The following is a 23,405-nucleotide window of genomic DNA, read 5'->3' as shown; positions in this document are numbered from 1 at the left end:
CGGGCCGGGCCCGGCGGGCTCACCCGCCAGCCGAGGCCGCCGCCGCCCCCGCAGACGGCCGGCCCCTGCCCGCACGCCGCCTCCGGGGCACGGCCGAAACCCCGGTCTGCGCCACGGGAAGGGGCGGGCAAGAAGGAAAAGGGARAAGGCCGCTACCGTCTCCTGCTCAGGTACTTTCCGCAGCGCCCAGGACCGCGCGAGTGGGCGGTGAGCTGCCCGCCGCGGCCTGTGCGGTAGCCTAAGGCACGAGGAGTTGCAGGCCCGAAGTGACGCACAGCGCGGCTGGTGCGCCCTCCCCGCTGCCCACGCGTGGGCCTTGCTCCCGGCTTGTTCGCTGAGGCGTCGGGAGAGGAAAAGGCTCGTCAGAGCCACGCGCTACCACAAACCGTCTTCTCGGCTGTGCCTTTTCATGCTCCTTGGAGCTCTGGCCAGCAAAGTTCCCGCGCCCTCTCCCTGGACGTGGCAGCCTGGCAAACACAGGTTTGCCTGGATTAAGTCAGGGGGTTAAATCTTGACGTTTTCTAAAATCAAGCAAGCTTCGCCACTGATTTCAGCACCGGCAGGCTTATAAATCGCCTGCCTTCCTTTCATGAGCAGTCACCTCACAGTCCTCAGCTTCCAAGCCCTGGGGCACGTGGGTATAGTCTGTACCCCCACAATGGGGCTTTAGGCAGACGCACGTTTTTTTGAAATTGTAATGGTCCAGCAGACCACTTTCTGATCCTCAGAGGCTCCGGGGGTGCCTGGACCACGCGTTGAGCATGCTGCCTGGAGCACTGTGCTGGAGGTGCAAGGACGCAGCAGTGAGCGGGCACGCTCTGCCGACAGGGTCTGGCAGCTACCAGCTCCAGCTGAAACGGGCTTACGAGGCACGAACCAATCTCTTGCTGARATGTTGTTTTTTTCTCCTCATGTCCTAATACATGGGCTTGCCTAACAAAAAAAACAACGCAGGAAAGCTTTGGCAAGCAGGACTTTCAGAACTGGCACGAAGGAAGGAGCTGACAGAGAGAGGTCACGGGGCTCGCTCAGCCTCAGCCTCCTCACAGCACCATCCCCGGAGCAGATGTTCCCAGGGTTCCCCCAYGCGCCCACTGGTAGAGAGCTGACCAGCGAGGCTGTTCAGAGCTCCCACTGAGCAACAGGAAAAACAACAACACTCAATGCAAATTCCTGCTGCGTGGGAAAACAGYGCAGCAGTTTCTAGAGGTATCCACCACACTTCATTCCCTGAGAACAGACTCCTGTCCAAGTGATCATGTCTTCAGTCTCCAGTAACCACCAGGGCCAGCTCTCACACCAAATGGCTACTGGGGTTATAGCAGCATTCCAGTTTCCATTTAAAGGGAAAAGCACACAATATAAAACACTCTCCTGATTCCGAAGGACCTGGCCAAAGATGCCAAAGATTTTTTACCTGTGATTGGCCTCACTGAAAACCTTTAGAAGAAAAGCAGTACAAAGAACTAAATACTAATGCRTGGCACCTTGTGCTGTCATCTGAGAGCCACAGCTTCTGAAAGAAGATATTTTTAGAATATGGATTCTAACTTGAGAATTTTTGAAAGGTTTTATGGGAGAGGCAGAAGGAAGGCRTTTAGGGCCAAACAAGTAGATCAGGTCATCTTAGGTCTCCTTCCAAAGGTAAACTGCAGTAAGCCAGACTTCACAGCCTATTTAGAAGTGACCTACAAAGGCCAGACAAGTTTTAAGCTTTGGCTTAAAATCTGTCATTTTGGCTTTGACAGATACAAAAGGGTTGAAAATTGCATGTGTTCTTTAAGTGTGGGGGGAGGGTCTTAGTAGAAATACATGAGACAAGAAGCATGGTCTTCCCTGGGTTTGCTGATAAATTCTTTGGAAATGYAGAGAACTAAAGAAGATGTTTTGTCCTTAATCAAAAAAGCAAGAAGACGTCACTAAAAAGCMCACTTTGTCTTCTCAGCAACTTACATGGACTTTTACTAAAAAATGCCAAACTTCTATCCTGTTTCTGTCATGCAGGCTTCATTTTTTAGGGGAGCAGAACACCACAATCCTAGTAGTTCTTCAATTGTCCAGTGTCTGTCAAGAAAAATAAGTCAAAACATGTCTAACAGAAAAAAAAAGAAAAGAAATATGGCTTAAAGAAAAAGAAAACTCCTTTTTTCCAGGCTCCTATTGGTACTGCATAGATACAGGGAAGGGCACAATTCTAGCATTTTTCCTTTGCAGGAAAACCTTGAAAGTCACACTGTGCAGGATTAGAAGGAAAAAATTCTTCATCACAGCCACAGTGCCAAGGGATTTTTAGGTGACTTTTTTCAGGACTTGCATTCTTCTGCCAGCTACCTTTATTGAGTCTAAACAGAAACACCAAGGAGAGTTCACCCCAGCAATGACATGGAGGGACAAGAGGACAAGAGCCTGTTAGCATTCCTAGAACATCCAGCATATCAAAAAAAAAAAAAAAGAGGAAAAAAAAACCATCCTGGGCCTGCACATTGCAGCTTACCGCCATCTTGATGTCCTTGATGCGTGCCGATGGTGTGGAGGCGGCTGGCACCAGAACAGCCCAAGAGAAGGAATGAGAGGCCAATGGAGATTTATGTGAGGAGAGTGAGATGGACAAGGTAAAATTGTCAGGAGGAGTTGTTAGAAAGTAAAATATATTGTGACAATTCCACTCCTGCCGTTCATCAATAAACTGACAGATCATTTAGTGTCAATTAGGAGTGATAGATGGACAAGTCCCCATGATCCTGGGCCAAAATTAATGGCTGGGAGGGAGAGGGTGATTGAAAATGACGGCTGACATTGAGAGGAAAGTCCTGAAGGTCCCCAAGGGGCCATTACTTGCCTCATTCCCTTGCAGATCAATGCAGGGACAAACCCAAAAACAGACACTTCAAGACAAAACTTAATCAGACTTCCTTTTCTACCTTCTCTTTCTAAGTTGTGCCCCCTCACTTGGCAGCCTCAGTCCCTTGTGCCTACACTCTCACATCACTGAGGATATCCACAGATGGCTGCGAGACACAGACTGATGCTGCCATCTTTGTCACAGCCAGGAGCCTGGCTCTGCTCCTAACAAGGCTGTGGCACAGGGAAGCCCAGCCTGAGATTTATGTCAACACTGCTAGACTGGAAGTAGAGAGGAGAAGCAATGACACAAACTTCCCCCCACAATCTAAGATAGAAAAACTCAAAAGYATTTTACTACTGTCACTTGCAAGACAGAGATGGCCAGAGGTTCTATAAACTGGCGCTGCCAAGGGTCTTTTCATACAGACACAATACGGGATAGTTTAAGCCCATCGTTTTGAAGCAAGAGGTTTTAACTTTACTTACTCTCTTGAGATCTTGAATCATACAAATCCTTAATCTCTTAAATAACCTTCCTCCAGCTCSAGGGTACAATCTCACCATTGCCCACCCTCCAGTGTCCTAAGTGATATCTGCACTGAGGCTGGGATGCCACTGCTGCTTTGGGCGAAAGGACACTCCAACTACATCTGCCTCCTTCCTGTGGGTGCYCTTAATATTCACTATCCTGTCACATGCATTCCTGCACACTGTACTGTCAAGGACCACTTCAGTGTGGTCCTTCTACTAAACAAGCCCTGACTATTCCATCTCTGTAAAACCTACCAGTCAGAAAAGAGCAATTTTAATTATAACTGGGGCACCTGTTGCTGAAATGCCACAATCCCTGCAGAACACAGGATTCCCATGTGCAGGCAAAAGGAAGGTACTTCCTACAGAAAGCAGCACTTGCTTTTGCTTGCAGAGCCACATGAAATGAGCTGTGTTTATGCCACACCACCACCAGCTGCTGCCTGGAAAACTGCATGAATTTTAAAGGGCCAATCACAGGGAGGTTACAAAACCAAAGGGAACACATACTCAAATACACTGAAGATGTCCCAAGAAGCAAAGAAATAAAGATACTAACAGAGAAATTGAAGAGATTCTATAAGGAAAATTGGTCATAAGGAAAGTCATTAGGATGAAATTAGCTAAACCTGGAATTAAATGGATCCTGGAAGCACCTCTCATTTGTTAAATCCTCATCAGTGTGCAAAACTGAGTTCCCTTTGCCTTTTCCAGCTGGCAGACACTTTGTGTTTCTTCCTTCTGATGCATGAGATAACCTGACAATAAAACCTCTGCTTTGCTTGTCACAAGTGTCAACACTGATGTCATTAAGGACATCAGCACAGCCTTCAGAATGGCACTTGGGCTCCATCCAGTGGTTGGAAAGCTGCTTCTGTCGCAAAAAGAAATAGCTGTAATTACTACTATTTATGTAATTTCAGCAGGGTACTCGGCCCCAAGTGGCAGCCTAAGTTCTTGGCTGGTCCCCTTTCCTCCCATGCTAGGTCTAGAATAAGTAGCAACGGGACTGCCTCTAAGCTATTCTTCTCTCTCAGTAGAAATTGAAATAAATACAGCAGATTCAATTGGAAAAGGCCCTCTCAGTAAGAAAAATAGGCTCTCCTATCACTGCCCTGTGCCACTTATTTGCTGATCACAGAGGAGGACTCCCAGTGTTTGCTCAGCCACTTACCCATAGCCCTCATCATTATTCAGATTTACAAAATGGGACTCCTAGTAAAGACAGCTGATACACAGAGGAACTGGGAGTCCCRAGTTCTCTACACTTTTTGAAACCTCATCAGTAAAAGGCAGGATTTTAATCATTCTTAGTAATTTAAATATCTGACACTTGTAAATGCTATGGGAACTCATGATGAAATACTTTATCTTACTTGTGCACCATATGTGCAAATTAGTTTTAAAATTAGCTAACTGTTGGAAAACTTAAAGGCTCCTTCTCTTGCTATTTTGCAGTAGCCTGAGACAGCACCAATCTGATAGAAAGAACCAGCAGGATGATGAGAATATCTGCAAGTTTACCTAGGTACGACAAGAGCTGGGAAGGTAAGGGACTAGGAGAGACCAAAGGTAGAAAAATGGAAAATCAAGCTGCAGATGAAATTTTACTGTAGCATGGGTCAAATGGAAACACAAAGCAATTATTTCACACTAGTAGGCTCTAAGCTAGAAATATATCAAAAAGAATTTAAGTATCCCTGCAGAAAAAGCAGCAAGTGTGCAGCTGCAACAGGCTGAATCTGTCAGAAACAGAACGAAAAGGTTAGACTTCAAATGGGGAAAGAATAATACACAAACAATTACAAGACCATTTCACAAATGGATGTAGTATCCCATCTGACCCGCAATATATTCACATAACACAGAAAATCTAACTGCAGCCACTCTGCTTACTCTTTCTTCCTAAGTTTTTTTTTTAAACACAGATTTTAACTCTGTCAGTTCTGAAAACAAAATTACTTTTAAAGCAGTGCAAACCGCAGGTGTGGTCTCAGTCACGCTGGTAAAATTGCTTATACCTACATGAGATATACCAATATAATAATGTTATTCTAGTGTGACTACATTACCCTAGTGAAATCAAAGCAAGTTAACTTAATGGGCTTCCAAACTGAGTCTAATTGGTAGAAAAGCTGTGGGGAGATAAGGTCTGAGAAAATAGAAACAACAAAGATAGAGCAACGCTGGTATGACATCAGCCGATGACTCAGACTGTTCACATGAAGGCTTTACTCTGGGATATGTCACAAAGACAGTCTTACAGGCACCAGCACTTCAGACTGTTTTAATGGAGGGGGAGAGAGGCAGTGAGGGAGAGGAGAGAGATCAGCTTGTGGAGGATCTCCAGCCGAAGGAAAGAAATGACAGGGGACTAACTGGACAGAATCCTAGCCTCTTCTATGATTAAAAAAAAGTACCCTTCCCTCCATAAAATTTGTTCCATAAAAGCTCTTAATTCAGAACAAGAAATTACCATCAAGTACTTTATGCATGAATGAACAAGGCACACATCTTCATCCCATGTCCCACTGTGCACAGTCTCACAGCTAGAAAGGTCTGTACCTCTCTTTCTACAGCTGAGATGTGTCCAATCTGGGAGGAAGCTTTTTAGGCCAAACCCCTGTTATATCTGTAACCATGCATTTGGGATGTTGCAGAAGTACCACTGATGACATCAGCTCCAAATCTATCCGATGAGACTAGAGTCAAGTGATGGAAAACATCCTGGAACAATACACATCACAGTGCTGTCACATGAGAAACATGTATTGTCCTTCAGGACACATTAGGCTCAGCCCTGAATAACTGTATTACCTCCCATCCAGTTCCACACCTAGCCACTAGGAAAAATAAATTATGTAATTAAACAACACAATTCACCCTTATTCCATGCTATTCCATAAAAAAAATCTGCTTGGTCCTGCAAAGTTCCAAGATCATTGATAGAATTTTTCTATAACCCTGAAGTATGTTTGCAATGGCAACTTCTGGCTGCAGCCAGCMCATTTATTCTTATAACAAAGAATAAACACAAATATGCAAGGAAAAAAGCAGTAACTTTCCAGAAGAGCACTGTTTTCCAAAATGGCTACCACAGAGTATAGACCACCTTTCTCACTTCCCCAGGAATACTGACTATGTAACAGATCTTTGGATATCTCACCCCATTCCTAGGATTCCAGGAAAGCAAATACATAGATCAATTTCCGTAAATCAAAATGTTTCAAAGCAGGGGTCCAGTTCTAGTCACCCTTATTATACACCTTAACATATACAAGCAATCTTGTATCACTTCATGGCTAAGCCCTTCAGCTCTGTGAATAGGAAATGTATCATGAGCGTAACTTTACAGCTCTTGACAAATAGCTTGTAATGAAGTCTCCACCTCTCAGGCTACCTATCCTTTAATTGATACCCAATTTGCTATCATGGCATGCTATTTCCCTTCTCTTGAGTTGTCCTTCRTAAGTATGAGGCTTCTCAACCTACATTCTCCAATTTGTATACTTTCTTCTATCAGCTCTTCTCTCTGACCATCTTCATCCATCTCCATTATAACATAACCCCCCCCTCACACACACAAACATCGACAAATTTCACCTTTGTTGTCAAGGCTGATCACTAAATCCTGAACTGTTCATTGCATACTTGTCAGTGGTGCACTGTCATGTGTCATTCTCCTGGAAAGGATTCATGCAGACAAACTACCCCTCATAGATCTTGTATTTAATATGCTTTTTATGTTGTTGTTTCCTTCCAATTACTGTATCAAGTAAGGGATATGCTGCCTTCCATAGACAGCAGCTGGTACACAATCCTGAGCTTATTCAGGTCAATTCATAAAGAGCATCAGCAAGGTAAACCAAGCAAGAGCAATACTGTGAAAGGTCTGAAGGAGTTACAAGGATATTGGAGACAGGCAGTCTATAAAGATCCAGAAAAATTGTTGCAGTGCCTGTGACAGCAAAGCCCAATTAGTGACATTCAGTTAATTCATATGTAAATCCTCTTAATAAGGAAAGTGGTGAGTACTCACTTGCTAGATGCTAGTACAGGATCATCTGCCCAGCCTCCTTGCCGGCGTGGGGGTTTAGGTGGTGGCCCCTATAACAGAGAGAAGAGATGTTACAGCTAATCCAATCAAACCAAAGTCAAGCCAGTGCAGACACCATGTCCACTCACAATGTAACAAGTTATCAAATAAGAGATTGAGAGGCAGTTTAAAATGGTATTTCATAAAATAAAAGCAAGAGAAAAAATGCAGGATAGACTTTAAAGTGTTTTTAGTGTTTTTGTAAGCATAGGATGAACCACTCTAATCAATAGCTTGACAAGCTTTCGGTCTGTATGCATTTGACTCGCTCGGGACACAGACAGTGCAGCAGCAGACCAACTGGCAGATGCTTGCACTGTACCGGCAAAACATGTTTCACCAGGAACTTGATTGTTACTGCTACCCACATTCACTTGTGGGCATCACACCTTACATGTTTTCTAGGGCATAAGTCATCTCACATGTTTTAGACACCTTATTTTAGGTGAGGAATGGCTCCCTCAAAGCACCTGCTTTTCTCCACTGCCAAAAAACAGGAAATCTCACCTAAAGTTAGGTGAGATGAATACACACACTGAAATGCTAAAGGGGAAGCTCATTTGGACCTTACAGAAGACACTGCCTTCTATTTGCTTGAACTCTCTTGTGTGGTACTCTGCTGCACAGCAAGAGAAAACAAGAATTCAGCTTGAGACTCACGATGGGAATTTTCAAAGATGGGGAYGTGAAGTCACAATGTGTGGGAGATGCCCATGTTTTTTTGCAGTTTTGGGTTCAGTTCAGCCTGCCTGAAGCACCTCATACAGTACTGGCTTTGGTATTTTGCAGAACAGGCAGTAGTGAAAGCAAAGGAGCAAGGTGAATCCAGTTTATATAGCTCCCAATTGATGGTGCCCAGTGAGGGAAAGTGGGTTACAGGGATCTGTGAAGGGACCATCACAAGAGAAGATTGGTTAAAACAGCATCACAAAATGAGGAAAGTATGTGGCAAATGAAAAGGAGTCTCAGCTGTAGCAGTAGAGGGGGGACACGTGGTTCCCCGTACTTTTATTAGGAAAGAGAATRGGGTAGGTGAATCCTGAGGATTTTTGACTTGACAGAAGGGAGATTGCATGCATGTAGCGTCAACCCTGAGCCAAGGCCAAATCATCTCTTGCCACAGCTGAGGAAGAGGTAGAGCTAACCCCTGATGGTAGGGGTCTCCCGTGTTTATTTCTTGAGGCAGAGCATTGTTTGTGAGTGTGGGAAATGAGGAGAGCCTGCCAGGGGCAGCCGCTGCCTGCTGCAGGGAGGGGGCACGACCCTGCATAACTCCTTGATAGGAGCAAAAATAGTCATTCTCCAAAAATAAACAGGGAGCAGGAATGAGGCAGGAGCTGCAGGCCCAAAATACCAGCTTTCTTCAGCAAAGGGAGCACAGGAGGGCAGARGGACATGCAGGGAGCGTGAAACGCAGGAAACAGCCTCCTTATATGGGCTCATCCGCAGGGGACAGAGCTCAGTCGACTGGAATGACCATGTCACAGAATGTGAAGCCTTCAGGGGCCCAAGTGAATGGAGTTTTCTGATCTTTAAATGATTCCCCCAGATTCTTAAGATGCCAAACCAGAGAAGAGGCTACAGTGCCAAAAAAGGAGCATTTTGAATTCAGTTGATCTGGACACACCCAGAGCCCAGGAAAAAGGGGAAAAACACACCACATATGGGCGTGCGTGCCCACATAAACATCCCTGTTCCCATTACACACACCCCTACCTCAAAAACACACTCCCTCCCACACTGATCCTTCCCATGCAAACAACCTCTCTCCCTCCTCCCATCACGCCATCCATGGAGAGCCAGCAGGCCAGGTTCCCAACACAGCCTTAAAACTCCTCAAACAACTAACAAGGTCACGAAGGTACACTGGGTTACACAGATGTCACCAAAGAGCGTGGGGCGTAAGGCTGACGGAAAATACAGCATCTCCTGCTGCTGCTGCAGCCAGAACATCCCAGTGTGCCTGTGATTTAACTTCCTCATCATCAAAACTAGCCTTCAAGGTACCTCAGGTCAGGCACTCCAGATCAGAGAGTGATGTGAATGACTGTCCCAGTCTTTACACAACGACATGATTCCACGGTGTTTAGGGGTTTGATCCCAGTATCTTGCCACTTTTACAACTTCTTCYGTTGATGATATACAGTAAGCAGCTCTGAATGTCTATCAGACCCTGACGAATACCTCACACATACCTACAGGCCTTTTATTACTCTTGCAATAAACCAGGTAATTCTTTCTCAACTGCCTATAGGAGGACTAGCAACAGGAAAGGCAATGTTAGCYGTCAGCTGAGGATAAATGGCTTTTCTTTGTTAGTTGCCTGGAAAGTGCCATAATAAGGTCACACACCACATGCACTTTTGTCAAGTAAATAAACTTAGCTTCATATACTTTCACATTTCCAAAACCTCAGCATAATTTACAACTTAGAATCGCCATAATGTGGTCATGGCCAGCGATGTTGCAGMTGCAAGCAAGAGCTTGAAGTGGAAAGTGGGAACATCAGCCCCAGAGGGAGCAGAGCAGAAYTGGAGGAGGTTGTTCTTCTGTAACGGAGCAAATGCACCGTTGAACACACCATTCTGGTGAAAAAGACTGTGGACTTTACCTGATCAGAAGTTGTTGGCACCCCTGCGTTACAACTTTTCTTTTTTATATTTTCCTAAATATACATCCATATGCTCAAAATGGTTTAGTTTTCAAAATGCTGAGAATCCACTAGCTCCTGACAACGTTGTTCTCTCAATTCTTATTGCTCTTACAAAAGAATTCAGTCGCTTTCTTAGCATTACCTAACCATGTTACTTGCTGTGGTTTGCTTTTTTGCTCAACTTTGTCAGTTATTTATCTACAGAAGCCTTCCCTTACCTCAGTTTCTGCAGAATGTCCTCTCTTCAGGCACATTGCCAAGCTCTGAGCCTTTTTATTTTTCTCAGAAGTTCAATATGCCATTTTTATGATGGCACTTTTCCAGGATTCCCCAGGCCTTCTTCCTTATTGATACTTTCGTACTACCATACTACTTGGTATTTTATCCCTCCTTTGAAAAACTACTGGCCTTGCTTAGTGTACCCGAATTCCATCTCTCCTGTATTAAAGTAGAAACTATACCCTCTTCTTTGTCTGTCTCCTTATCAGACAGATGTAGTTCTGGGCTGGATTCTAATYTGAATTTCCCATTAAGGCAGAAATTTCTAGGCTATGTGTCAGATCATGTCTCTAAAGCTGTTTTAAAGGTGCTAGTTGGATGTTGCTTGTGGAAGCAACTGTGTCTCTTTGGATCCTGAGGATCCAGTAAAGTTTCTCTTAAAACCTACTATGACCCAGGCAGATCATTAAGATGTTGGGTCCCTCTCATAAACAGATTCTCAGGAGGATGCAGCAATGAGGATTCATTTACCTTCATCATGACAACTGCTTTGAAACAGTCAGCACTCTGTACAGGGAAACAGGGACTCAAATGACATTGACAGCATGTAATACAGGACAGTTTTCTGTCATATAGATCCCACATTTTGTAGGACATGTACAATGTCCTGTCCCATATACAAACACTGTGAGACTTTGTATGATATTTAAGTGCCTTATTTTGTCCAATATTCACCATAGAGAAGACAGATGTCCAGTCTTGAGTTTCCTTTTCTCCAGCAAGTTGCCAGAGCCTCCCCTGACCTATGAAAATAAAAACCTCCACAAACAGGCCGATGAATTAGTTTTGACTGTTGCCAATTAAAGAGTCGTAAGTCAAACAACCCCGCTGCTTCTGAGCAGCCACATAAAATTCAGTCTATACAGCCCTCAGTGCACACGATATGAAAAAACGGCTCAATTCCCCAATATGCGCAAGCCTAGGCTTTTTCTAACAAGCAGCCCAACTCTACTGGCCATCTTAATGAGGTCCACAGATGGTAAAAGTAGTGCATCAGCTTTTAATGAATTCTCTCCAAGGATCTGCATGTCTCTTAACAGTCTAATAGAACACTCTGAATTTCTGTTTCTTCCACAAACCTTCTTTCTTCTTAGTCACTGGCCTTCCTGTATTAGGGAAACTGCTATTGAGACAGAAAGTTCTTGTGGGGCTACAGATGATTTCATCATCTATCACTGTGGGTAAAGGAGGAGCTTATACTGTAAAACAGCTATCACGACTTTCTTCCCCTAAAAAAAATGGCCAGTTCCAACGGTCAGTTTAAATGTGTGTCTGCCATGAAAACTACCATACTGCAGCATTTGGCACCTTAATCTGTCTCCAGATTTATTGGTCTCCCCACATGAAAACAGTGAGGCTTCATACAGAGGCATAGTTACCTGACCCTCCTGTCAAGGGGTTACATGGTAGAATGCCCTGACAACCCACAGTCACAGGGCAGTGCCTTTTCCGTCACTGCTAGCTGCACAGTAACATCTCTCAACCAGTTTGCTTCTCCCCTGTGCTACTTACTGGCAGACATTTTCCCATCCATCTACCCAATTCCTTTAGTTCTTTGGCTGGGTTCAGGTGGGACCAGGAGCACTCAAAGCATGAAATAACTACATGGAAAGAAAAGAAAGAGCTTTTAATATAATTATTTCCTATGGGATTCCCAGTGTTAGTCTCTAATCCACACCAAAGTAGCCGAGCAGGGAGGATACTACTAGAAAGGCTGAAAAACATGGCTGATTAGAAATGCTATTTCATTAAGAATGAGAAAAAATATCATTGAAAGGCTAGTAGATAACCTCAGAAAGCTCAGAATAACTGTCCTGCTGGCCAGCCACTTGGGGTGCACAGGAGAAAGGCAGCACAAGGCCTTGGGGAGCTACAGGCCATGCAGTGCTGGGGCTCACGCTGGGGAAGTTGGCCTAATTAGGGAACAAAAGTTCAGCTGCATTTTTGAGATTCCTCCTGGAGAATCTGGCCAACTTCCAGCTGAGCGGTCCCCRGGAACAGGCTAAGAGTCCAGCACTTCTACAAGCAACCAGAAGACCACTGGAAAAAAGAAGTAACCTGCCAAAAGGAAACAGGTGAAAAACCCAGTGTTACCTTGGATGCTGGCTCGCTTTGATGGAAGGCATTTTATTAGCATAAGGCAAGAATCCAAACAGCTTACAGAGACTCTGCAATACTGAAGGATAAATTCAGCCCAGCCCAGGACAAACACACAAATGGGAGGGCATTCACAATGTGCAACAGCTACAGGAAATTCTCTCTCAGAGAACTCTCCCAGGTTCTCAGAAATGCCTCACACTTCAAGCTTTCTACTGCCAGTCCACCCCAATCCCAGTAACATGCCTAAGAAGGCAAAACTCTGGCAACGTGCCGTATACAAAGAGTAGCTAGTCCCTGGCAAGGGCTCTGCTACGAGCTGAAGATCACAGTTAACAGCAGAATGCTAAAGAAAAATAATGCAGTCAGACTGTAAGGTCTCTGAGATGAAAACCTTTTGCTACAGTCACACACAACATTCCCTAGGTCCTACTGTAATGCAAGTCATAAATACAGACAGGATTATAAGGGACTGCATTATAATGAAACATGACTTCTCAGGTCATGAATTCTCTGAACAAGAGTGGCTAGACAGTGCCTAAAACAGAGTGATTATTTTTGCATAAATAGCGCCCCCCCCAATATGCACACAGTGGAGTGCATCCGCTGTTTGGCTCTTCAGTCTGACATTGCTAAGTGACAAGCAGGAACAAGTGAATCAGGAATGTGGGGAACAGCACTTGGAGGGTGGCTGCTGTGCAGACAGACCAGACAATGGAATGAGAAATTGGAGTTTGGTGCCAACCGCTGCACTAGGGTAAGAATTGGGTCAGGAAAATACCGGTCTGATTAAAGGCCCTGATCATACTAAGCCCTAGGCCATGTCTACACCACAGGCGCAGACACACCTGCAAGCAGGATCCATGTGAGTCAGMTCAAGTCTGAAAACAGTCTAGCTTTAGTTACTTTTGGTAACCAGGCTGGTACCTCCTCTCAGCACTGCAGCACTGGTACAGGTTGCTTCTCACTGGGGGATCTCTGCATCATCTGCACTACATTTTAGGTTGCAAATAGTTACTTAAATAACCTCACCAAATACAGCCACATAGTAACACAGAGTCCAATGAGTTGGCTTCACATGTCAGGTACTTTAACTTTTCTCACAGCATTCTCATTTGCTGCATTTTCCAGCAAATATCAATTCATTGAAAACAATTGTTCCTGGCATGTCCTCTTAGCCTAGTATACAACAGCACATTTTTCCACCCAAACTGTTTTAAAAGCACCAGGAACTAGAACTACAGAATGATTTGGTTGCCTCTGTGGAAAGCTCAGAAAACCTCCTTCCAACTGTTGCCTTAAAGCATGTTACCACTCAAAGTTTGAGGGATATAGATCTATAGAGGTCAGCGTTCACCTATGTGGGCGGTGGAAATCAGTTGTTCTCCCTACTATAGTCCATGAAGAACCTTGCACTATCTATGCCATGTCTACTATAGTACAGCTGGAGAACAAGGTCCCACCTGGCTCACTAGGACTGAAACAGAGGTCCCCCCCACTCAGATGTTCAGTTTGAAAGTCCTTCCCTGCAGCCCAAAAATTCTTTAAGTTCCTTTTGCAAAGCAGAGCAGTTTCAGGGGAAGGGAACAAGAGCCTTTKCAGACCCCAAACAGCTCATATTGATGTCATTATATATGATATTCTTTAAGGAGRTAGGAAACATGATATGATATATCTTTCTGAAGGAGGAAAAGGAGAATAAAATCAAGATCTTCCAGTTTGGAAATGAGATGGTGGGTATGATCTTTGAACTTAGGTATAACATGGGTGGCTTCAGTATCAAAATTAACATCTCCATCCCTTTGGTTCCTGAAGGAAAGGAAAAGTCCTACTCCACTGCTGAAGGCTACAAAGAACCAGGACAGAGATCAGGATCACTCACAACTGTGCTTCCTCACCGTTCTCACATGCCAGAACTCCAGAGAACTGTTTCAGACACCCTGTAGACCCCTGCCACTCTTAACTACCTGAATAGATCCACGGTCCCATCCTGAGATGGTCTGCACAGTCTAGGCACCTAACCTCAGCTGCGAATTTTGCTATGAGGGTAAGGCATCTAAACCCCTCTGGGGAATGTGTGTAGGGAATCCCCCCTATTTTCCTGCATAAAGTTCTGTCCCTCCTTTCAGACAAGGCCCAAACTGGAGGAGAGACTTCAAGGCTCAAAGCAAATCTGTGGCAGAGCCAGGAAGAGAACCCAGCAAAATCCTGGCTCCTAGCCATGTTCATACTTCTCCTGCTTATTCTGCTTCTCCGAATTAACTGAGATACTAGGATACACCCTTTGTTATACCATTGATCAGCCTTACAGCCTTTGGCTAAATGTCCCAGGCAGCCTTGGAAGGTGCTGCCAAATGAGTGATTCAACTGGCAAAAATTCAGATTCAAGATGAGTGGTTTGCCAGGGGATGCAAAACGAGTGGTTTGCCAGGGGATGCAAAACGAGACTCTGAGCAGGCAGATGGCTGGAGGGCAGGACTTCAGCAGGTACGTTCACATTGACAACACAGATGCAGTTGCTAATATTCAGGCAGCCACAAAGTACCTCCAGCCCAGCAAGAGGAAACGGACCAAATCCAGTAAGAGTTCAGATTGTAACACTCAGCACAGCCCTAAGGGAGTTCAGAGAAGGGTTACATGAGCCATCAGGGGGACAAAGGGGCCAACTTCGGACAAATGATTCAAGAAGCCAAGTATTTCAGCTTGGCCTGGCAATGACTAGGGGAGGGATATACTGCAGCTAAACAAGTTTTGGATCACACTTTATGATCTAAAGTTCCACTAATAATCGGTTTGGAAGGGGCTTATGATAAAATTAATAGAAGTTTGTAAGCATTTTTAAGATATAAGTATTACGAGCAGCTTTCTCATCAGTCAAATTCCTGAACGCTCAGTTAACCATTTTGTTACCCTTTATAGGCATTTACAAATGGAAAAACACTACRAAGTGTGTCTGTGCTTCTTAAGAGCATATGTTTAAAAAAAGGGTGCAGGAAATAAAAGGGGTTTCARAGCAGGGATCACTTCATATTAGAGAAAATGACCTTGCCGGGCACCATTACGCAACACCCCTGAAGCAAAAACAATTACTCATGTGGAAGCGTCACATTGGTTATTTTAATGAAACATAGCAGCCAGGAGCAAGAAGGTGCCTGTGGCATGTGATCAGCCATCACTCAGCACAGTGGACCTTGGGAATCAATGATTTCGGGCAAAGCATGGAGATGGAATTAGCTCCAGTGAAATGATCATGAGGACTGCTTCGAGTGAGGAAAAAAAAAAGAAAAGTTTAGATCAATTATCAGGAACATTCTCTATTGGATCAGCAGTCCCCCAAACCATACCTGCCAGTGGGAGGTCTCTGCTTGATAAATGGGAAAGTGCTCTGGGCATAGCCCTGAGCCACCCATTACTGACTAATAAACCTGGCTACCCCRTGTATTTCTGGTAGCAGCAATAGAAAATTGAGCTGAGTAGTCTTCATTCCTTGTGATGAGAATACCCTGCAGAGCTCAGAAGTAATGAAATGGGTGATACCTATTTCTTTTCCAGGCTTTAAGCTTCATAAATGAATCTACTATGCTACCACTACTGGGCTGGTACTTCGGCAGAAGAAATTTGGGTATGGAAAAGGATGCTTTAAATTTCTCTAGTGTACACAGAGAGCAGCTCTAGCCAGGAAAGCTGGGCAACACCAACTCCACTGCCTGGAAAAGTGCAGGGCTCTTTGGCCCAGAGAAACAGGTATTCTCAGTTTGTACTGAACAGCATCTCCCTGGCTTCTGATGCCAAAGGAATGCTCAGATATAGTCTAGCTTTGCTGCAGAATGAGAAAGGATATGTGTAATCTTTTCCTCTGTACTTCAGGAGCCTAATAAGAAGCCTTATACCACCATACTCATCACAGGTATTAGCATTCTCAGTGCTGGTACAGTAAAAAGGAAAGACCCACAAAAAAATACACAGGCACATCCCTGTTACTACTGGCTGGCCTTCTCCTCTGGGGCACCAGCAAGACTCCATAACCCCTAATATCAAGTTTTCATATTATGGGAGTCAGCTAGCCATATCAAATAGCAAATCAAAGCTCAGTAAGGTTCTATACACTATGARCAAATTGCTGCCCTTACTTGTATATTAAAATAGAGCATCTTTCCGCTGGGCACATACACGTCTGTGACCTCAGTACCAGATGCAGCAGCTGATACRAGCAGCTGTTACAAAGATAATAACAAAACCTATCAGCAATAGGAACAGAGGATGTAGTATAGGTGCTGCACCTGAAGCATGATTTCATCTTATTCTCCAGCACAAAAGTCCCCTCTTAAGGTAGTCTCTAGACACATGAATAGGTTAGTCCTTCTAGTCCCCTTCAGAGGAGCCAGCATCTACCTAGAAAGCAGTTCTCTAGGCCTACATGGTCTACCTTTTCTTCGGAGTCTTCATCCTAGAAGGATCAGGAAGGAAAAGAGAAGAAGTTAAAAAGGAAAAAACTATGGAAATCTGCACAGAATAGTTTGAAGACTGACACGAATAGCTCTCCCACAGCACGTGCATTGCAATCTTATTCACACGAACAGAATACAAAGTTGATACCTGTTATAATATTTTATATCCATAGTCATTTACGCATACAAAAACTGTAATACTACAGTGTGCATATTTGAGAAGGCAGGAAAGTCCACCAGCAAACAGACCCTTGAAATGCAACCTGAACAACTACAAACAAGAATGAGAGGAGATAAGACTTAGCTCTTCCTCCCATGAAAGGATGAGAAGATTCAAATTATTTGGGCTATTATTTGTACGGCTTGGCTCTTGCAAGCATGCTATCATCCAGAAATGAGTACCACTCATGCTGTGGGCTATCTACAGGCTGCAGCCCTTCTTCTAAGAGCTACTGTTTCCTGAGCTCTTCTGGGATCTATGGCAGTTGGCATAAGATAGGTCTAGTTGACAATTGTGTTAGCGTAAGTATATGAACTTTAATTAACCCTATAAAATAAGGGAATAACTTGGTTATAGGGATGGAGGAACTTAAGTGTAAACAGCCTGTTAACTACTGTGCAAGTTCAGAATATGTCAAAAACCTTTGAGAGAAGTAGGCTGTGAGCACCAGCCAGTTGTTAGGAAGAACAAGCCAATTAAGGATCAGGTATTCTCTACTCAGTACAGCGCCCAGAGTAACTCGGGGAGAGAACACAGAGGAGTCCATGACCCTGCATGGCTTGAACCACTATACTAACTCATCCAGCTTTCTTCTGGACTGCATCATGTCTCCTGCAGAGCAGGGAAGTCACATGATTAGTCAGTTACATGTATCTGTGATTAAAATGTTTTGGCATCCAAGTCCATTTAGTCTCTGCACTGTTATCTGGTTTATGTTCTTWTGATGACTGGGCTGGAGGGAGGCTGCACACAGGTTAATGCAGCTGGGGTACAGAAGCATTCATACTAGCAAGCAGTGTAAATGAAATCAGCTTCAACCAAGCAGTAAAAATCTGATGGGTGCACAGTTCCTACAACAAAGGATGCACTTCTTCCCACAGCCGAGAGCAGAAAAGCTTGTACAGGTCACARCATGACCTCAGCTTCTCTGGCTGTACAGAATCCAGGTGGTACAGGACTCCACAGTAGCAGGGAAAGAAATCCAGATGGACAACACATGTTGAAACAGTGCTTAAATAATCGCTCTTCTCAGAGCAATTTTCCACATGGATTTCACCCTCAGCAATTGATTTGCAGTTGTTTATTCACTCTGGTTAGATAACAGGAGTCTTATGTAAATGATGCCTGGATGTCAGCCTAAGGAATGTGGCCAGAGATCTCAATCCAGGACGGCCCATAAGCCTGGGGGTGGAAGTCCAGTGAGCTGCTTTGCTAARTTCACCTGTGGAAACATCCTTTCAATACACAATGGAGCTAGCCCAAGCCCTTGGCTGGCTAGAGGAACCTGTCTTGTATCACATCTCTTTACAGCAGAGAAGCACTAACTTACTCTTTAATTATCACCCAAGGACTACAGTTACCTGAGCATGTTTATTAATATCAGGTAGGACAACAGTGGAAGACTTTCTGAAATGAGTGCACATAGCCCTTCTTCAGGCTTTGGTGAAACTTGACAAAGAAAACCAGGAGAGGACTTAAATCACTCAGGACAGATCCTGAGATTAAGCCAGAGTGACTCTCTCCTACCTGTACAGTGATATTCTCAAGACAATCTGGAAGACCCCCATCTCTCAGGCTAACATACTGCCCCTACTAAAAGCAGTCTCCACTCAGAGTTTATAAAATACTGCCGGGGGACACAGCCAATACCATATTGAAATCGTAAGAGTTAGAAAAAGCAGGGAAGGCTTGAATAAGATCCTAAAGGAATCTTGTCACTGTTGGATGAAGAAGAAATAGACCATAGAAGCAGGATAACAGGAAAATATTTTTGCACGCTGATTTCTTGTGGAACAGTGAATAGTTCAATCTTGTTGAGAGAAGACACAGAAAAGGAAAAAATTGCTGATATATTTAAATGCAAAGGCTTTTCCACTCAGCTTTCCAAATCAATCTTCTCAAGAGCTCCAAACCTGGCTGAACAGCTTCTTTCAGTGGATGTCATCAAGCCAGCACTCAAGCTGTTGGACATAGCAACATTAGAGCCATGAAAAAAAAGAAAAAAACATGACTTTTATTCTATAAGTGTCCAGAAGTACTGATAGGATGGGGGAACAAAGATCAGACTCATATGATCTGTTCCTACCATTATACTAAATAATATGACCAGCTTGAGTGTGTCCCCATTTTGTCAGAATCCTAATAGCATCAAGATGAGTAAAAAGTAACACATGAAGCCAGGGGATGGGAAAGGCCTCCCAATGGAAAAATGGATGCATTACCCCTCTGAAAATGAATGCTTGAAATGTGGAGTTCTGGCATGCAGCAAGCAGATTTATCTCTAGGAATTCCCATTTACAGCATATTCCCTTGGGTGCCCAAGAAGTGCCTGTTGATTTGCCAAGGAGCTCCGAAGCTAGGAATATGCACAGCCGTTGTTGCAGGAGGATGCTGACTGCACTAATTACAGCAGGATAATTATGTTCCTTCTTGCCTCATGAAATAATACATAGCTGCCGTGTTTTTTGCCAGCACCCGTACACTGAAAACACAGGAATGCTCTGCATGTCAGAGGGCTGACTGTGGGCTTTGTGACAGTGGGCTCCTTGAGGAAACAGAGATCTAAAWTTGAAGGTAATAATAGATACCAACACACGAATTAACTTTATCTATCAGATATTTGGGCAGAAGAATTACACAGAAGGTACCACTCCAAACAACTTATTTTAAGAGAAGAAACATATGCACACAACATGCACTGAAAAGACACCATATTCTCTTTACAGAGTTTGGAGAAAGTATAGTAGGCTGTAAGGCACAACATACTGCAACTGCATCCTAGAGAACCAGCTTTCACAACATGCTTAAGAGAGAAAGACAGCTAATGAGATGTACTATTGTATGCGGTCTGTTTAGGAAGACAGAGGCTGGGTCAAGGAGAGCTCAGCAGTGATCTGCTAAGATCTAGGCTCCACGTCAGAAGATTTGCCTACTGAGTTGAAAACAAAGATCTCTAATTATGTTAAATGAGTTGCTTATTCCTTGAAGTGAATTTCCTTGTAATCAGTCCAAGTGTTGAAATATGCATAAACAGGTACTTTTTGCTTCCTTCAAGCAAGCCGTTCTGACTGGAAATTCCTGAATGGTTCCCAGAACCAGGGAAATACCAGAAGAATAGCATGACAAGTGAGATGTTAATAGAAATTTCAGCTGGATGGATCAGCATAGAAGGGGAGGGGGGAGGAACAGGGAAGAAAGATGAATCATAGAAGAGTTTTGAAATACTGAGTCCAGAATCTCCATCCTGAAGATGTGAAGATAACAAAGGTTTAGGCCAACTCTCCCCTCCCCCTTTTTTTTCCTCTCCTCTCCTTTTTAATGAATTTGAAGGCAATCTCCTATGCCCAAATTAATCACAATATGCCCCGTCCACTACTGTCAATTCTAGACGAGAGTACAGTTTTAAATTTTGTGCTTCTTTTGGGAAGGTTCCAAGACGACCAGTGGACTAAATAAGACACCCATTCTAACAGCTGACCCCACCATTTGAGGGAAAGTCAAAGCCAAGCTTCTGGAAAAACAAAAGGTTTTTGCCAGTCTATAGTGAAGGGAAACACACCATTAGTTCTACCAGCTGCTCATTTTGGTATCAAATCTAGTTGTGTGTGAGGCCTCCAATTACAGAACAGAGGAAAAAGGCTGAAGATTATTTACTACTGGATTTTGTCTGTTCTCCAAGTGGCTCCAACGTTTTCCGTTAAAGTAACATTTAACCATAAAGAAGGGAGACTACTGTCACAAACATTTCTTCCTGGTGGTTARGATCCAGGAATAACATATTTGAATTTAAGGTGTGGAAGGCTCACCCTTCTGCTGCAGAAATGYTCACCACCTTCAAATGGAAGATCCTAACTATTCCATAGACCTCTCTGGCATTGCCCAAAGACTGAAGCCATTATGATCTCTTCACAATCATTAAAATAGCCACAGTGTAAGACACACTAAGTGCAGCCTGTAACAAGTTACAGACAGTAAGCTGTCCCCCACATCAAGGCTTAATCTCCTCCTGACCAGGCAGTCATTCCATCAACCGGGACAGCCAGTTCTGGTTAGAGAACAGTCTGACACCAAGCCACCCTAATCTGTAGGCTAACCAGTGATTATAACCAATCGCACTACCAGCTGGTTTAAGTCTTTCTTAACCTGCAGGATCCACTGCTACTTTTTTTTTTTTTTTTTAAAGTTACAAAAGTCACTACTGTTGGATGTGAATAAGGAGATTCCTTTTGCTTTGCACAGGCCTGTAATATCTTTCCAGTACTGCKAGGACAGATGGAAGCAAGCACAGGCCAAACCATCTGCTGTTAARGTCCATGAGTGTCTTGCTTAGCAGGCAGTCCAAGGTGCCCACTGAAACACAGAGCCTTGCTAAGAGAATCACCTCAGATCTCTTGAACTTCTTCAAAGAGTGCATTAAACTTCTTACTAGGCAGGAGCTAAGATCTTACAATAATTTCAGGTAGTCAGGTGAAACAGACACAGACGGATGCCCAGCTTCACCCAGATAAGATGAGAAAAGCCTTGGCAAATATTAGTTCTTCCTCTTCCATGAATATTCTTCCTCATTCTCCCGTGTCTGTAACTGTRCCAAAGGGAGTTTGATTTGCCTATAGGAAGTGATTTAACCCTAGAAGACATGGGTAACAGATGATACAGAGCTCATTTTCTCAATGTCTCATACTCATTTTTTGCTAGGGTGGCAGACAAGTAGTGGTACATCAAAGAGCATGGACTTTAAAGAGCTAAGGACCTCTGAGCACAGGTCTTTCACACATTCCACAAACTCTTTCRTAGAATTTCTCCCAAACTCCTAGCATAGCCAGGAAAGGGAGAATGTACAGAAGAGAAATAATTCTGTTTTGCCAAGCAAAAGAGAAGAGAGCATACTTTCTCCAGAAAAAGGCCTGCTCTATGAGATCTCATTGTACAAGAAGCTGTAAAAACACATCCTCAACAGCATAGCAGGAACTCCAAAGAAACAGCCCCCACAAATTGTTTCAGCACAGACAGCTGGGATGCAGTTAGTCAGTATCACTTGAGGTCATGACAGAGAACATTAGGAAAGCAGCCACTGCCAAGAGAGAAGGTTCCAGGGCTTTAAGCACAGAGGTTTCAAGTATACTTGGTGCCAGAGTAGTCAGAAAATCAAAGTGGTTTTGCAATTGAAAGGAACCAAGAACATGGTACACTAGAGAACACTATTGACACTGCAAGAAGTATCATCTTATTTAAAGAAATACCACTGTCAGTAAGTTTGAAGTCTAATAAGCCTTTGATCTGTTTGAAGGTGTCAGGGAACATCATCTCTGTATCATTTCTTCAAGGTGCTCCTTTCAGCAGGAGATGCCTGCTGAGAAGTCATACTAAACATCAGAAAGCAAACTTTCAAGTAGAGTTGAGAAGGTTCCAATCTCATCTTTCAGGGTGGTATTTGAGGATGTTGCTTCACTCTCCTGTAAAAGAAGAGTTCCAGACAGTCTCCTCCTGCTATTAGGAGGAGTACTGATGGAACAGTCCTTCTCCAAAGCTGAGCTGGAACTAGCCTTACAATATCACATGCTGTGAAGTTGGCTCCTAGCATGACCTTTGTAGCCTGTATAGGGAAGAAACTGAAAAGTATCAAAGGAAAAAGCATGTTGCTATACAAACTCAATACTAACCATCAGAAACTACCATGCAGCCTTAGCAAGAGGACTGTGAAGAAAAAAAGAGAGAAGAAAGAACATCCCACTGCCCACTGCTCACCCGTGCTCTGTCTCTCTACCATGGTTGGTAGCAGAAATGGTCATGGAACACCGTAACATCGTGCCCCTGTTACCCAGCCCTGTCCGATACCACCCTCCCCACCTTTCACCTCAGGTGCTGTAACTGCTGACACGATTCTGTGTGAGAACTACGCATCGTGCGGAGGGCAACAGCAGGAGAGGGGAGGGGAGGAGAGGAGTCTCATGGCTGCTCGCTCCGGGGAGGAGCGTCAGAGGGTGGAGCGCAGCACGCAGGAAGAACCTCGGGAGGAACGACGGCTCGTCCCGCCGCGGCGCAGGCGGGCCCTCCCGGGGCGGCACCCCCCTCCCGGCGGGAGCAGGGCAGGAGCTCTTCGGGCCGAGGCTGCCACCCGGACAGACACCCCGGCGAGCTCGGCGGCCGCCCCGAGCACCCGTGGCGCGGGGGGCGCGGGGGGCCGGGCCGGGGGCAGCCCCCGCGCCCCGAGAGAAACCGGCGGCGGCTCGGCCCCGC

At 44.4% G+C, this 23,405-nt stretch overlaps 1 protein-coding gene across 2 annotated transcripts in view; it reads right to left on the bottom strand.

Annotated features, from left to right (window-relative positions):
* Positions 1-23,405, bottom strand: part of IFT43 (intraflagellar transport 43) — a 48,745-nt gene that overhangs the window by 22,555 nt on the left and 2,785 nt on the right. Inside the window, exons 1-3 of one of the 2 annotated variants that reach the window (XM_085301782.1) lie at positions 23,023-23,248; positions 16,781-16,947; positions 7,415-7,482 (exon numbers count right to left, since the gene is read on the bottom strand). In XM_085301782.1, the coding sequence (XP_085157908.1) occupies positions 7,415-7,482; positions 16,781-16,789 (77 nt within the window). In that variant the 5' untranslated portion in view covers positions 16,790-16,947; positions 23,023-23,248. Of the gene's footprint in view, positions 1-7,414; positions 7,483-16,780; positions 16,948-23,022; positions 23,249-23,405 lie in introns of those variants that run through there. The other variant, XM_085301781.1, reaches the window with a different exon arrangement.

This window comes from Rhea americana, unplaced genomic scaffold (genome assembly GCF_003343005.1).
Source record: "Rhea americana isolate MKP2758 unplaced genomic scaffold, rheAme1 scaffold_18, whole genome shotgun sequence".
NCBI classification, from domain to species: Eukaryota; Metazoa; Chordata; class Aves; order Rheiformes; family Rheidae; genus Rhea; species Rhea americana.
This window is presented reverse-complemented; position numbering and strand designations above follow the sequence as displayed.